Consider the following 16392-nt stretch of genomic DNA (forward strand, 5'->3'; position numbering starts at 1 on the left):
TCGCCCAACTCGGGAACTTGGGTTTCACAATTAAACCCCCGAGATTCCAGTGGTAAATATGACTTGAGAGGGCGTTCATGTCCAATTTTTTAACTAGGAAACTTGTATTTACGATAATTCTAATAGTATGCGAAGGCAGCACATGTGCCACAATTTGTTGATGTAGGCAGCAGACACCAAAGTAGCACACTAGAGCTGTGTCCCAAATGACGCACTATACACTATGCACTTAACCGTCTAGTGTGTGAACTTCATCAGGTTATCCCTTGTGTTATGTTGCGGGTCAATTTGACCCGTTTAGATTTTCTAGTTGTTGGAAATACTGGTTAACCTATGTTTTTTTTCTTGATATTTTGTGACTTTTTCTCATTTATCATCATGAACATGCATGAAAAGTTTCAACATGCTGGTGTTTTTTGACATGTACAAACAAAATTACTGTTCCTTTCGTGATGTTCGCGGGTCAATTTGACCCGCATATTTTAACGCTCTAAGGCAACTGTACGGACCCAAAATAATAACATTTCTTGGTTATATTTTGTTATTTTATTTTTTTACTACCTTATGAAGCTAAAAAATGAGGTTTTCCACAATTATTTCAATACAGAAAAATATTTTGTCAGCCACAGATGGTAAAAATTACCTATCATTTATTTTTTCAAGCTACCTGAAATAATATTAAATCTTTTTTTTTTCTTGATATTTTGTGACTTTTTCACATTTATCATCATGAACATGCATGCAAAGTTTCAACATGCTGGTGTTTTTTTTTTTGACATATATACAAACAAAATTACTATTACGTTTGTGATGTTCGCAGGTCAATTTGACCATCATAGGCAGCTATTCAAAAGCAACTGTACAGACACAAAATAAAAACATTTATTTTATGTATGTCAGGGCATCAACTCCACTTCTAAAGTGTAAATGTATCTAAAAGTGCTCTAACCCAAACCAAACACAAAAGCTAAATCATGGTGTTCAGAATTAATTGCAAATTACAAATGAAAATCTTTGACAGACACAGATAGTAAAATAAGCTCTCATTTATATATTCAAGATATCTGAAATATCTTGAGACTTCGACATAGACAGCAGGAAAAATGAGCTCAGATTAATTGATTAATTGTTCAGTTATGATGTTCTAAGCAAAAAAAAAAAAAAAAAAAAAAAGGTAAAAAAAAATATATATGCAAATATATATAAATATAATGTATATTCAAATTTTGTCAAAACAAAACAGTTTTAAAAAATGGTTAAAAAACATTTTCATTAAATCATATCTTCAGATATATATTTTTTGGAATATTTGACAAATGTTGATAATAAAAGTTTACAGTTTGTACCTGAATCTTTGTTGTTTTTCATAGTGTGATTTTTGAGGAATTGTATTGAATCCAATTTGACCCGGACCATAAGGGGAGTGCACAGAATTAATTCCAACATAACACAAGGGTTATTGTGTCATTCAACATAGGAGTCTGATGCCCCTCCCTCTCTGCTATGTAATTAAAGCTGCGACAGTTAAATTAAGCATAGCGTCAGTTCTGGCAGGTCACGTTAATCAAGCTCAAATCAGTGACTCTCAGCTGATCCACGTCTACCTATAGGAACACGACGCCTATATCACTGTATTCATATATAAGCTCCTTCAGTATTATCAACAGCAAACGTGTTTCTCAGGGGCTTATTACCCTCCTCCATCCCCAGCTTATCTCGTCCAGTCAGGATTTGGCATTCGGATTCCCCTTTGAATCAGCCTAAATTCTCTAATTATATTGTACATTAAAATATTGACAATAATGATATCTGCAATACATTCATGTTGGTTCTGTTCTGTTTACCCTAAGTGGTTTATTGCTGCTCTCCCTGCTCTTATCCACGCTAGTCTGTGTGGATGCGCCCAGAACAGAACCACACCGCCAATCCAAACTGTATGCTAACTGTCAATCGTCTTTGCCGTTAGTGTGCCTGACAGAAATGTATGACTTGTCCAACATTCCACACTTCGGTGGTTTCCTGGTTTATTAAGTGCATCATCCGGGTATTTAAAGTGGACTTTACTCTATTTGGAATTTTCAGTGTGAAAACACTACTTGCACTATTTATGCTACAAAACGTCATAGAATAGGAAATGCAAATTAGGACGCAGCACACACACTCACGTCCACCTATGATTTGTTGCAGCCACTTGTGTTTTTACCTGCTTTAAATGAAGTCCCTTTGGATTCTCAGAGTCATAACAGACACACTTTCTCTCTCTTTCTCTCTTCATCTAGCCTATTCCTTCAGGCCCGTATGCCACGCCGCAGAACTTCGGCCATCCCTTCACACCTGCACCTTCAGCGGCTCTCACTCTACCTGGGGCCAACTACAGCCAGATGCCCCCTGGCTCCTTCATATCAGGTCAGTTCTGCTGATCCATCCCCAGAAAGAGCCCATAACCAAAACAAAACCAGACCAGGCCTCCAGTGGTCTCACACCCGGGTTACTCTCAACCATTATAAAGGCTTTTCAAATGCACTAATGAACAGATCAATCTGCTCATATTAAACAGTATGCTTGCACACAAAGTGATGAAACGGTTGATTTGAATGGTTGTGATGGTTTTAGAAACGCTCTGCCTGTGTGTGGAAAAAGACGTAAGGAATTCTAAACATAAACTTTATGAAGTTCTTAAATTACAAGTTTAATTGAGAGTCTAATTGAAATCGGTTTTGACCAGCTGGGGGTATTGACATGTTTGGTTGGTTGGTTGAAATTTGAAAGGCAGATTTGCTTGCCATCTGTTGCTCATGGCAGTCTCAAAATGTGAAAACAAAGTGCTTCTTGTATGCTGCTCTGGATTCGAGCATCTGCTAGATGCCTTAAGTGTGAATGATTTTGGATGTTAAATTCTCGTTTCGCAGCTTAATATGCAGAGACAGCTATAAGAAGGCCATTCATAGGTTGGTTCTGCTGAAAAGTGTAAACACTATGGCTCTGTGGTGCTATCAAAACATTTATCTGCACGGTTGAGCATCCAATGGCGTGAGATAGGGGCGGGGCCAACTGTTTGGCCGACCAATGGCAGATGGGGAGGGGAGTGTTCTGAAAACCTGTTTGCAAGCAGTCATTTATTTGCAGTTCTTTTGGTGACACAAGTGGTGTAGTACTTCACCTTTAAGAGCAGTGGAATTCTGGGTAACTTTAGTAAAGTGTGAATTTTCAGATAAGCAGGTTTGTGGGAAAAACAATTACACCATAAACCATAAAACACCAGTGAATTTAGTTTTAGCAGTGAAAGAGAATTTATGTTTTTGCAACATTCCCCATAATGAGGTCTAACTACACACCCAACAAAACAATGCTAATTTTTGTAACATGTTTTAAATTAAATTGCAGGTTTTTTTTTTGCAAAACTCTGATGTGAATGTGTATCTTTACATACACATTGCACTTTGTCTAGTAAACATCTAGTCAGTAAGCGACTGCGATGTTTATCAGCAATTGTTTCACAGATTGTAATTCATTCTTCAACTGATTCAAACCAATGTTGTGAGTCTTTTTAACTGATTCATTAAATTTGTGAATTAAGTTTGTGAATCAGACGACATCAGTGTTATTTTAGTATTGTTTATATACTATTATAGATTTTATTTATATTTTTTAAATTAATATTTAACTTTAGTATAATTGTTAGTAATCTTTTTATGTGCTTTTGTTATTTTTACTTATTTATTTAATTTTATTTATTGTAATTAGTTTCGTAACTTTAGTGTATCAGGTTAATAAACTAAACATTTCTAAAAAGATGTTTAGAAATGTTGCTTTGGCAACTAACTGAAATAATTAGTTACTGTATAAATAATAAATATGTTACGGTTCATAAATGAAAGCACATATTCTGTCCTTAGTTATTTTACGTTTTTATGTATAAAAAGGTGAAAAGCGTCAAATTATTTCAGTTAGACTCCTTATTTATTTCACCTTTTATTTCAATTCAAAACAAAAATGTTTTTAACAGTATACTACCGATAATAACCATGGACTACACTGGTCGTCCTGTATGCTTGCAGAGACTAAGCAAGCGGTGATTTAGTAATGGATAAATGATCTCAATGGAGATTTTACTCATGATTAACGTGGCAAAATCAACACATGATTCAACTTCCCTCTGTTTTTCTCCCACTGTTTTCTCTCACTCTTTCTCTCTCAGTCTATTTGTGTTTATGTGGGCGTACATGTGGGTGTACAAATGCTCCATTTCACAATAATTTGTGAGGTCAGTGTATGAGAGGCTGGATCTGACATGTCTCTGAAGCACTTTGAAGATGTAGCATTTGTTCCTTTTAAAAAGATTTAATCAGTGACCAAACTTCCAATGAACCTGGAATGATTTGTATTCCACATATTTAATTTACATAGTATATATATTTTTTTTAAATCATAAAACATGGCTACAATTTTAAACTCTTGCTCAATATGTTACTGTTCATAAATGAAAGCACATATTCTGTCCTTAGTTAAAAAAAAAAAAAAAAACACTGACATAAGTCACACTTTACGTATTCATATTTCTGCAAAAATATGATTCTGGTTAGGACACTTAATTGCATTTTAATTCGAGAGGGCCCCCAGTGGAATTTTGGCTAAATAATTTCACGTTCTCCAGCTTTGGTCCAAGAGAACAGATTAGCCCTGCCAGTGAGTTTATTGTTTCAATATTAGCTCTGTAACAGCATATGTGTGCAGGAAGCACTGAGAAGAACAAATGTAGTTTTTGTTTGCCGGTTTCTGTTTATTCTATCCGAGGCCCGACTCTGTCCATCGTCCGGACTGTTTGTACCAGTCGAAGGGTTTCTGGATTGAGAGTCCTGATACCAATCTTTCTACCGCAGCCTCTAAGGGAGGCATATTTTCTTGCCATGGTGCTTTTTCTGAAAATGTCATTACAGTTATCCAGGACTTTAGCTGTGCCAGGAATCTCTCAGCCGAGGGAACATTTTTTTGCTTTTCTACTCAGATATTTTTAAGAGGGTAAAAAAAACCCATAAAGAAACACAAATGTGCTCGTGCCTTTACGCCGGTTTTTCAAACCCCCTGGAGGCTGAACTAGACGCTCTCTCCGTCTGTCTCTCTCTCTCTTTCAGTCTCGGTCTGTCACTGAAATAGCCCGGGACTTCAGATCCTGGTGGGTGTAGAGGCTGATTGGGTTTGTTGAGGCTGTACATACTGAACCCTCGCCTGGCTAAAAATATGCCCCGCTTGGGGCCCGTTTGAACCTTCTGGTCCCTGATTGAGACAACTGCGGTGACCCCAGCTTAAACCGAGCCAGGGAGCGAGATGAAAACAGCATGCCAGACTAAACAAAAAAAAAAAAATGAGAGAGAGAAAGAGATATAAAAGAAAAGAGAAAAATTAAGGACAGACTATGTTGATCCGTTTAGCGTACTCCATAATAGGACATTTTTTGGACCCGGTCAGACATCTCTCTAAAAGACAGGAGGAGAAGTGAGAGGGAGGAGAGAGACAAAATGGAGTGCGAGCACCTCGGTTAGAAATCCTAGCGGACGCCGTAACTTCACACTCTCGATCATTCTTAAAGTTGTCAGAAATAAAGACTTTGGCGAGCACTTCTTGTTTTCTTTTTTAAGTCATTGCCACTTAAACTCTTAGCGCTTTACATGTCGTGAACTTTACGAAGCAAAAGGTTTTAGACACATTATGTCAACACAGATTTCTTTGGCAAAAGCCACTCGAACCGCTAACATCCCCTTTTTTTTTTGTTTTTTTTTTTACCTTGAGAAAGTTCAGTGCGTCACTGCTCTCTCGCAGCCAGTGGACGTCCCGAGAGCGGGAGGTTCAAAACTGGAAGATTTGATCCTTTTTCTTTGGTCGAGAAGACCTCCTTCCAGCAGGAGTGTTTTAAGCATAACTGCCTAACAGTTTTTTATCTTTCAATATTGAGGACTGATACTGTGCCACTGATTTTTTTTTTTATTGATTTTTTTGTTTATTCATTTTCAAGCATTACAAACATAACCTAAAATCGAACAAGAGAACAACACAGAGAAAGTTAAAAATTAAAAATGTAAAAAAAAATAAAATGATTATGGCGGCTCACCACTCCAATTAATCAACTGTGCCACTGATTGACCGCTCCCTACCCCCCAGTGTCTACAGTCTGCCCCCTTTCTGCCTCCACAGAAGCCCCGTCCTGCCTGAAGACAAAGGAACATGACGTGCTGCAGCGCCAGAGGGTGGTGGACCTGTGGAAGGACGGCAAGTCGGAAGGGTCAATCGGGCAGGAGCTCCGCATGCCCAAATCCACCGTGCACAGCATCATCGTCAAGTATCGCCTCAGCAACACGGTGGAGAACCTGCCACGCAACGGACGGCCCAAAAGACCATGACCTGAAAGAGTGATGGATGGAAGACGAGAGGAAGAAAGAGACTGTAGAATGTGTGGGGCTAGGAAAGGCTTGATAAACAATAAACCGGTAATAAATTAAACAGGATGGGAGGGAACAAAGAGGTGGGAATGTCTAAAAATACTATAGTGCGACTGGACTTCCTGAGACTTTTTTTTTTTTTTTTTTTTTTTTAAGGTTAATAATACTTAGACAAAACGAGAAATGAAGGAAAAGAGAGCTGTTTGGACGACGAAAACACAGACCTCTTCTTCCACTCCTGCTCTTTCCAGCACTTTTTTTTTTCTCTTTCTATCTCCCTTCCACTCTCACTCTCCCCCCCCCCCCCCCCGTTCTCTTTCTTTCATCTGTCGGTCCGAGAGAAGTCCCAGCAGATTCATTTTTCATTTGGCCGAAGGAGCGAGAGTGCTCGTTTAAGTGCCCGAAACCTTCCCTCCCTAATTCCACCACAAATCACTATTTCTCTGCATCCCTTTATACAGAATCTCTCTTTCTTTTATCATTTATCCACTCTCCTTCTCTCTCTCTCTCTCTCACGCACATGCACCCATGCAGCCTCTCCCCATGTCAGAAGTGAAGGATTCCAAATACCACAAGTTTGTTTTCTGTCATTAAAACCCCTGACCCAATCAAAACTGTTTTGGATCGGAGGCACAGTGGAGTGGAACTATCTTTTTTTTCTGGAAACTGCGGATCTCTCGAAATATTCCCCAGCCACGGACTCTCTACGTTCCTAAACCAGGACTGTGAAATGTTACAGTGGCACGAATCCGCTCCATATTTATGAAGACTGACTCTTCGTCTTTTGCTTTCTGTCCAGAGGGCCGACGCAGGAAAGAAATATCTTTGCACCTGATCTGAGATCAGTTTCATGGTTTTCTCAAGCTACCCTTTTGAAGGAGCGTGCTGATCCTGGGTCAGAAGTCCACACGACTCAACCTGCCCGACCAAATTCCTGCGTTGCGCTAGAGCCAGATTCAATCCCCAGCAGCACATTTATACAGTACATGACTGTTGTGTGAGAACTCCCTGCATTCTGCAAAAATGCACAAACACACCCACGTGTGCGCGAGCACGCACTCTTGAGAGCCACTTAAGTAGCTCTTTATTTTCCACCACGTTTTATTGTAGCGGTATGCTTGCGTGTGTGTGTGTGCATGGTCATGTATTATCACTGGACTGAAGCTGGGTCGGGCTTGATACTGTACGAGTGAAGATACAGAAGGTTCTTCTGTGCGAGTGATTAATTGTGTGAGTGTGCTGGTTGTTTGGATAGGCCGGGTCACTGAGGCCAGCTGCCATCTCTGCATGTTTTTCTGGTTTACCGAGAAATAGAGAGACTGAGACTTGAGGCAGGCTGGTGTGCAGGAGCAAAACTTGGTGCCCTCAGATAATGTTTGGTCAGAGAAAGTGGCATACCGAAAGAGATGTTTAAAATGAAGACGGAGAAACAGATGATCTGAGTAGGAATACAAATTTAACGGTGACAATTATTTCTTTGATTAATTTGGATGAAAAAGCCAAATATTTATACATGTATGCATAAAGGAGGGCTTTAATAAACATTATAGGCAGTAAAAATAACAATATAAAAAAAATATATAAATGTTAATTTACAAAAATTACCTGTTTGTTTACAGGAACACAAACATTCCCAGACATACAGGGTTTTTTTTACGTTTTTGACTACATTTATAGTAAAAAGATATTGTTATTAATACAAATTAAATCACTTTTTTCTATTTGAATATATTTTAAAATGTAATTTATTCCTGTGATCAAAGCTGAATTTTCGGCATCATTACTCCAGTCTTCAGTGTCACATGATCCTTCAGAAATCACTCTAATATGATGATTTGCTGCTCAAGAAACAATGCTTTTATGATTATTATCAATGTTGAAAACAAGTTTTTTGTGGAAACCATGCTACATTTTATTTAGGATTCTTTGATAAATAGAAAGTTCAAAAGAACAACATTTATTTGAAATAGAAATATTACATAACATAAATGTCTTTACTGGCACATTTGATCAATTTAATTCATCCTTGCTGAATAAAAGTATTAATTACTTTCAAAAAATGAAATCTTAGACCCCCAACTTTTGAATGGCACTGTAGTAATTTTAGTTTTCCTGTAAATGTCGTCTCATAATTATATTTCATTAGTTACTGCTCTGTTAAAAAACATTTTTACTTGTGTTGTATATAGGATTTCAATTAAATGATTAAATGGGGCATTTAAAATCTAAATTTCAGAGCATACAGTGAATCAGAGAGACCGAATCAGACAATCTGGGACCGAAACAGAGAGACATTTTTGGAAGAGAGAGACAGTCTGGGAAAAGCAGCAGCCTGAGAGAGAGAGAGACAGTCTGAGAGAGAGAGCCAGATAGTTCCAAGGTTGTTGATTGTAGAAGCAGAGAGTCAAGTCACTCCGAGATCTGGATCTGAGTAATGAATTATTTTCCTTGGCTCACGCTGCAGGAGTTTGCAGTACAACGCTCAGAGATATGAAAGTCACTCGGCAGGTTTCTAGCTCAGCATTTCCCCCTTGTAAAGGAGCCTCAACGCATTCCAAGCTCTTTCCAGACGCGTTCCCATCTGAAAGCCATGCATTCTTCTTCTCTTATTGCATGTTTACGAAACGGTGCCAGTCTTAATCAGATAATTGAACTCAAGCGTTACTATTAGCCTGTTCCAGTGCACACATTTCTGTTTTTTGTTTTTTTTGCACACTCAAGAACGTTAATCTCAGCCAAAACCTGTAGCACAACAAACGACTCTGGTGTTATTGTCCTTGGAAAAACTTTGGTTGTGTAATTTTGAGGAACCCAAGCCAAGAGGGATTGTTTCTTTTGAAGATCTTGCAACTGCTCCTCAGTGCGCTGCATGTTTAGGCCTGAGACAAAACAGGTACCCCGAGTGCTCCGTCAGGGTGGCTGTCGGGACATTGTGCAACCAGGAGATGACATGTCGACTTTGACAAATGTCTTGAAATGGAGATGCGACGTTTGTAAGGTGTGTTCTTCCGCAAGAGTAATAGTAGCAAAATATTAGCGTTGATATCGCAGCGGGGGTTTTTTCAATGTAGCCTGTAATTTGTGGTGGGGTGGGGGTTAATTCTTCAAACCAAAGGTATTAAATGCTATAACCCCATTTACTAAATGATGGGCACTCATTCAATGTAGTCACTTCATGTGTTCCTTCACTAGAGCGAGCATCAGGCTTTAGGATGTTCCCGGCTGGAAAGTTAGACAGTGTTTGCGTTTTATACGTGACTTGAAGAATGGCAGCAATCATGTCTGTGAGATTGCAACAAAAAAATCTACAAGTACAGCAAATGAAGCTAAAGTATTTCAAACACTATACACTCACTATGTGCTTGTGTGTGGTGAACTAAAATGCTCAGTACTGTTGTCCTCATATATATCTCTTTATACAAGATGAGGTTTTGTATTATTATTATTATTATTATTATTATTATGTATGGTATATAGTATACTCTGACTGTATGCAAGTTTACCCATTAAAGGATGACCACAATGAAGCACAATGTGGTTTTATGTTTTGTTTGTTTTATGTACAATATAGTGTTACCATATGTGACCCTGGACTACAAAACCAGATTTATACATCATATGAAAGCTGGATAAATAAGCTTTCCATTGATGTATGGTTTGTTTGCATAGGACATTGAGAAAACATTGAGAAAACATTGAGAAAATCGCCTTTAAAGTTGTCCATTTATGTTCGCGATTGTGCTGCATTCACTCACAAAAATAAATGTTTTATATATTTACGGTTGAAAATTTACAAAATATCTTCATGGATCATGATCTTTACTTAATATCCTAATGATTTTTTGCATAAAAGAAAAATCAATAATTTTGACCCATAACAATGTATCGTTGGCTATTGCCGCAAATATACCCGTGCGACTTGTGACTAGTTTTGTGATCCAGGGTCACATATTAGTTATTAGTCGTTATTATTGATTTTATAATATATTATTCTTGTTCGCGTTCGTTTGCCCTATTTTTACATTTAGATGACCTTTTCCAGCATCTCTCAGGCTTCTTTGTTAATCTTCAAAAACACTTATAATTAAATTACACTGTTAAAGTCCTCATGAAATGGAAGTAGCGACAGATATTTTCTTCCGTATTATTACATTTGAGTGAAATGATTTATCAAAGAATAAAAAAGACTTGGTTGTTCATTGGATTTTGAGATGCACACAAAAGTTAATGCGAGCTTGCAATTGATTGTGGGGTGGGTTTTAAAGTATTACGCTTTTTCGAATATTACATTTTATGCAGTGTGTAATATCGCTGTTTGTGAATGTAAAAGGTCTGCAAAGTTTTAAAGATCAAAGTGCACGACTAATAAAGTTATTGTCTCCTAAAAGAAGGAATTGATTCTGAACTGCTGAAACGAGTCGTCAGTAATTCCAGTCTCACTTCCTGTTACAAACCTACGTAACAATGTGACACATTTGCATAATGCCAGTCTAAGGTGATCATTTTGACCCTCAAACACTGTAGTTGTAGCTGAGACTGGAAGAGTTTGGTTTGTGTTGTTCATGTCGAGAAGACGCTGTTTTCAGCGCTGAGAATCCACTTTGCATTTATTGATACGGAAAAAAGCGACAGAAAAAAAAAACATTGCTCTTTGTATCACTGTGTGTCAAGTGCTGAGGAAGATCTGAAGCTGAAGTTCAGATATGGTAATAGGCGTTTTGTTTCCGACACTCGCTGTATGCGGTAGACCAATCACAACAGACTGGGCCTTCTGACCAATCAGAGCAGAGTAGCTCTCGGAAAGGAGGGGTTTGGAGAGATTGAATCTTCAAACGAACCATTTCAGACTCTTTGAGAAATTAGGTGATGTGCAATGTATATTATAAGAAAATGTATGTGTTTTTTTACCTTTGATGTATGTAGACCTGTTGTAGGAGACTTCAAAACAAAATTAGGAATCTTTAAAATAGTATAATAGGGGCACTTTAAGACTAAATCAGTGGAGAATTCTAGAGAAGTTTTAGTTTTTTGTTCTGATTTAAAAAAATAATAATTTTGTTTACATGGATAAATCACATGCATTTTCAAAAAAAAATAGGGTGGGGTTTACCAACTTTAGATGTAATATTTAGACATTATGATTAAAATGAATGAAAGTTTTCTTACTTTGTTATAATGCTGTGATACATAAATTCACTCTTAGCATTTAAAAGTACTGAAATTCAAGTCTGGTAAAGAGTGAGCCATCGGTCCTCTTCATCAAGTCTGATCACTGCTTTCTAAACTGAATGTTAGAAAAGGCAGTGGGTCAAATTCACTTATAATACATGCTTGGGATGAGCGTGAATACTCAGCAATGGCAGCAGTGATCATCATTTAAAATTCAGGAACAACTTAATCCTAAATTTAGAAAGAAAGAAAAAATCAGTAGAAGCTTGTGGATGAATCATGATTTCTGTGTAAAAACATTCACACGTTTTTTCCATTGAAGTATGTGCATATTCATGGTTAGTGAATGAAACCCAATGAGATGGAAAGGGGAAGTCAGAGCCGGTGAGAAATGGAAAATTCAATAATAATAATAAAGATTGGAAGGTCAGGTTTAACTTTTGCTGTTTTGATTTCAACAAAACAAGCAAATTATTGTACAGATCATTAACTTGTCTTCCTGTATGTATGTTTGCTTGTTTCCCTACAGTGTTGAACGGACCCCCCATGTCGGTAAAGAAAGAGAGGGAGGTAGAGTTTCTGATGGCACGGCGGGAACAACGCAGCGGGGAGGTGATCTGCATCGACGACTGAATTCAGCACCTCTCTAACCACACACACACACACACACACACACACACACTGACTCAGTCAAAGGACGTCTGCATGCAAACGTAAACACGACTATTCCTGAACACACACATGCACACATGCAGTTTGACGAATGAACAGACTACCCTCAGTATCACAGCAGCACTTTCACGACACCTCAAGTTCAGCAGGGCTAACGCTCGCCTTTGGTTATTTCCTCCCGAATACATACGTGCGTATATACACACACAGACATTTGATTTCCTTTTCCTCTCATAGCTATCTGTCTCAAATCAGCCTCACACGTTCATCCGAAGTCCCGTAATCTCGCCAGCGCCCCTCAACACAGACATGAAGCTGCATGTACGTGGAGTAGCTTCACATCACCCGCAGTGGTTTGTTTTTTTCGACAGCATGCACCTCACACTCCACGGTTTAGTCAAGAGAAATGCCTATGCATTGAGCTGTGCCTACTCTAGCATAGTGCAGTCTTTCAAGAAAACCCTCATCGTAAGCTAGCGTGACAGTTTTGAAGCGCCGTGAACCATAAACTTAAAGCAATCTTTAGTGCCCCTATTATGCTTTTTTGAATATTACCTTTCATGCAGTGTGTAATATAACTGGTTTTGAATGTAAAAGATCTGCAAAGTTTTAAAGATCAGTGCACGACAAATAAAGTTATTGTCTCCTAAAAGAAGGAATCGATTCTGAACTGTTGAAATGAGTCGTCAGTAATTCCAGTCTCTCTTCCTGTTACAAACCTACGTAACAATTAAACACATTTGCATAATGCCAGTCTATGGTGTTCATTGGCTGCCCGTGAACAACGTCTACTTTGACCCTCAAACACTGTAGTTGTAGCTGAGACTGGAAGAGTTTGGTTCGTGTCGAGAAGACGCTGTTTTCAGCGCTGAGAATGCACTTCAGAAGGACGAGGAAGGAGGGGTTTAGAGACTGAATCTTCGAACGAACCGTTTCAGACACTGTGAGAAATTAAGGTGATGTGTAATGTATATTATGAGAAAATTAAAAGTGTTTTTTGACCTTGGATGCATGTAAATCATACATCAATATTGTAGGAGACCTCCAAAACAAAATTGGGGACCTTAATGATAGCATAATAGGGGCACTTTAATTTTGAACAATTTGAAAGGGATTGTTGACCCCAAAATGAAAATCAAGTCATCATTTACATTCCAAACCGGTTTAACTTTCATTTTTCCACAGAACACAAAATAAGGTATTTTGAAGAACTTTTTGTTTTTGTCCATAAAATGAAAGTCAGTGGGGTCCGAAACAACATTGACTTTCATTGTATGGTCAAAAAATATATCAGAATATATTTTGTTACAAAAGAGTCAAACAGATTTGGAACAGAAATTACAGCATAAATTTCATTTTGGGGTGAACTGTGCCTTTAAGGACACGGGGGTTCAAGCATAATGATGATTTGATTTGGGAGGATATCCAATTTTGTTTTTTTAAAGACGAAAAAAAAAACCAATTAACAGTACCCTGGCCAATTTTCTGCATCTTTCAGAGGAAAGAAAAACACGAGGTAAAGTTTATAACCTACCACGACAGTAAGGAAGTAATGTATTATGTTGGATTGAAACAGTATTGGCTGCAGTTTTGTCTTGGGATTAAAAGACATGTTTGTCATGAAGTTATTTAGCCTTATATTGGGACATCAAGCATTGATATGTAGAGTTCCCTGCCTTTTTAAGTATTGACCCTTGATCTTGTGTTACAGTGAGGTGAAGAGGCCTCTCTAATAATGTTCAAGATTGTTACTGAAGCACGTAGGCAGTCCTGCACTTTCTCTGTCATGCCCCCATCACTTCACCCTCACTTTCTTTCATTCAATCAAATCTCACTCCCATCCTTTATTCACATTTCTACTTGTTTTTATGAGCTCTTTGATATTGTTTGCGTATTTAAACTCGGTTTCATTGTGTTCTCCTGTTTTTAATTCTCGTTATTACAACTAAGATTATTGTTGTTGCTCTTGATGTTGTCCTTGATGTTACGATTGCAAAGCTTCTACCAAATGAAAATAATAATAATAATAAAAAAAAAAAAATACAGTCGAAACATTGATGCATTGTATGTTTGGTCCATGACATTTGTCTATAGCGGACTTGTAATAATATTCCATGAGGAGGTTGAGCGGACTTCGTAACGATTGATATCATTGCTATCTAACGGACATCGCTTGTATGTAGATTCGGGGCTTGCCAACAAATAACCTGTATGCAGTGGATCACGTGTAACCATGAAATCGAAAACATATGAATGCATATATTCAAATCAGCAAATGAAATTCCTTCCGCAGTGTTTCTTTATGACCTTTGGCTCCTACAAATGCAAAGCCTTGTAATGTAATCGCCTTAAATGGGAATACAACTGTAAAGGGTTAATCAGCAGATGTGAACTCTGTATATCCCTATAGCTAGGCCTCAACTCTGAGAGATCACGAGTTGAAATGTTAATTTATTTGCCTCAGTCCCCAGTACAGTTCTGAAATTCCTTAATTTCAGTGCTTGGTATTATTTGGGAGAGTTGTGTCAAATCAAGCACTTTCTGTCCATTTTTTCATATCTGTCTTTTAAATTAATTTTTTTTTTGCGTTTTGTTTGTTTCCAGCTAAGCGTTACTGTGTACGTTGTGATTCCAGACAGTCAGTGACATTGTTGTGATCAACATTCGGCACACCGAACGGAACATGTTAATAATGCATCTTTCTCTCTTTTGTTTTGTTTTGTTTGTAATAAAATAAAAATTCAAATGAACAATTTCTGGTTTGCTGTGCTTGTTATCAAGTTGTCAAAAGAGATGACACAAGGTTGGGAGAATTTGATCAGTTTAATGATATATGTCTGTTATTCATCCTGAACCGTTACGGTACGGACGTCACGTTTCGGTGCATAGTCAGATGCAAGGGGGTAATCCAGCACCCGGAAAGCGTACCTTCTATGGGGGCATCCATTGGCTAACTAGCCATCACCTGCTGTTAGCATTCCATTGACTCCCATTCATTTTGGCGTCACTTTCACAGCGAATAACTTTACATCTGAGGCGTTTAAAGACTCCATTTGTCCATTGTTTATTTCTTAAGAAACACGACAATGTATAAAAGGCTCCTTTATCTTGTATTTTACACTATGGCCCCATAGAAGCCGTTTTTGTAAAAATAGGCTAACGATTGCGTCATAACCACACGACTCTCTGTCGCACAGTAGAGAGATTACCGTATAGACAGGAGGAGAAGCTCACAGGCAATCGGGGGGACGTGGAGGCATAAAGTCAAGGGAGAAGGCCATAGAGAGTCATTAAGTTGCTCCTAGCTCATGGACAGCTCCTACTCACACTCTCCGTCTCTGCAAGATTTGGAAGGGAATGATTCAGATTTCGCTTGGCACAGCTACTAGAAGACAAACGGGTTGCTCACGTCACATCTACGTCGTCAAGCTCAGTTTGAGTCTGCGCAGTACGCTCAGCCATCAGGAAGTGAGTGCTTCTAATTGACTTCACTTGTCTCACTTGAAGTCTATGGGGTCGCTGTGTCCATTTCTTTTACTGTCTATGGTCAGATGACGAATACAGTCACTCACAGGCCATCACACTCCAGTCCAGACGGGGGCGTGTGTGGCAATGCAATGCTTTTTGCTAACAGGAAAAAGAGCGGAAGAAGAGACGATCTACACACCAACCCAAAAACAAGAGTTCAGATGGCACTCAAGAGCTTGCTAGTAGCCTATTCGCTGAGTTTCGATTCATTTTTATGACGCGTTCCTCAAACTTACCGGAAAGGAAACTGGGATGGCAGAAAGCGGCATCCTGTTTGTTTTCTTAATTCGAATTATGTCTTACACTTATCCGTATGACCATAAATTATGGAGTATTTTAAGTTGCTTCCGCTGTTATAATGAGATAAAATCATTTGGCATTGTGCTGATTCGTGTCGTGGACGTCTTACTACTACAGTCTAGTAATGAAATATGCGTGTCCTGGAAATGGGAGCTGACATGTAGATGTACCGAACTCGCATCAAACCGTGACCCCAAAACCGATGTCCGTACCGAACCGTGACTTCTGCGTACCGTTACACCCACTAATAGAATCCAGTCGGGTATGTTTTGTGGCGTCCATATGCAGT

At 38.4% G+C, this 16392-nt stretch overlaps 1 protein-coding gene across 4 annotated transcripts in view; it reads left to right on the forward strand.

The window, feature by feature from the left end:
* Positions 1–15002, forward strand: part of chd3 (chromodomain helicase DNA binding protein 3) — a 63872-nt gene extending 48870 nt beyond the window's left edge. For 2 of the 4 annotated variants that reach the window (XM_079865856.1, XM_079865857.1), the window contains exons 39-40: positions 2280–2406; positions 12133–15002. In XM_079865856.1, coding sequence (XP_079721982.1) covers positions 2280–2406; positions 12133–12236 — 231 coding nt within the window. In that variant the 3' untranslated portion in view covers positions 12237–15002. Of the gene's footprint in view, positions 1–2279; positions 2407–6189; positions 6460–12132 lie in introns of those variants that run through there. The other 2 variants (XM_079865854.1, XM_079865855.1) reach the window with 1 other exon arrangement.
* Positions 15003–16392: the final 1390 nt, after the last annotated feature.

Source organism: Squalius cephalus (assembly GCF_949319135.1).
Source record: "Squalius cephalus genome assembly, chromosome: 3".
NCBI classification, from domain to species: domain Eukaryota; kingdom Metazoa; phylum Chordata; class Actinopteri; order Cypriniformes; family Leuciscidae; genus Squalius; species Squalius cephalus.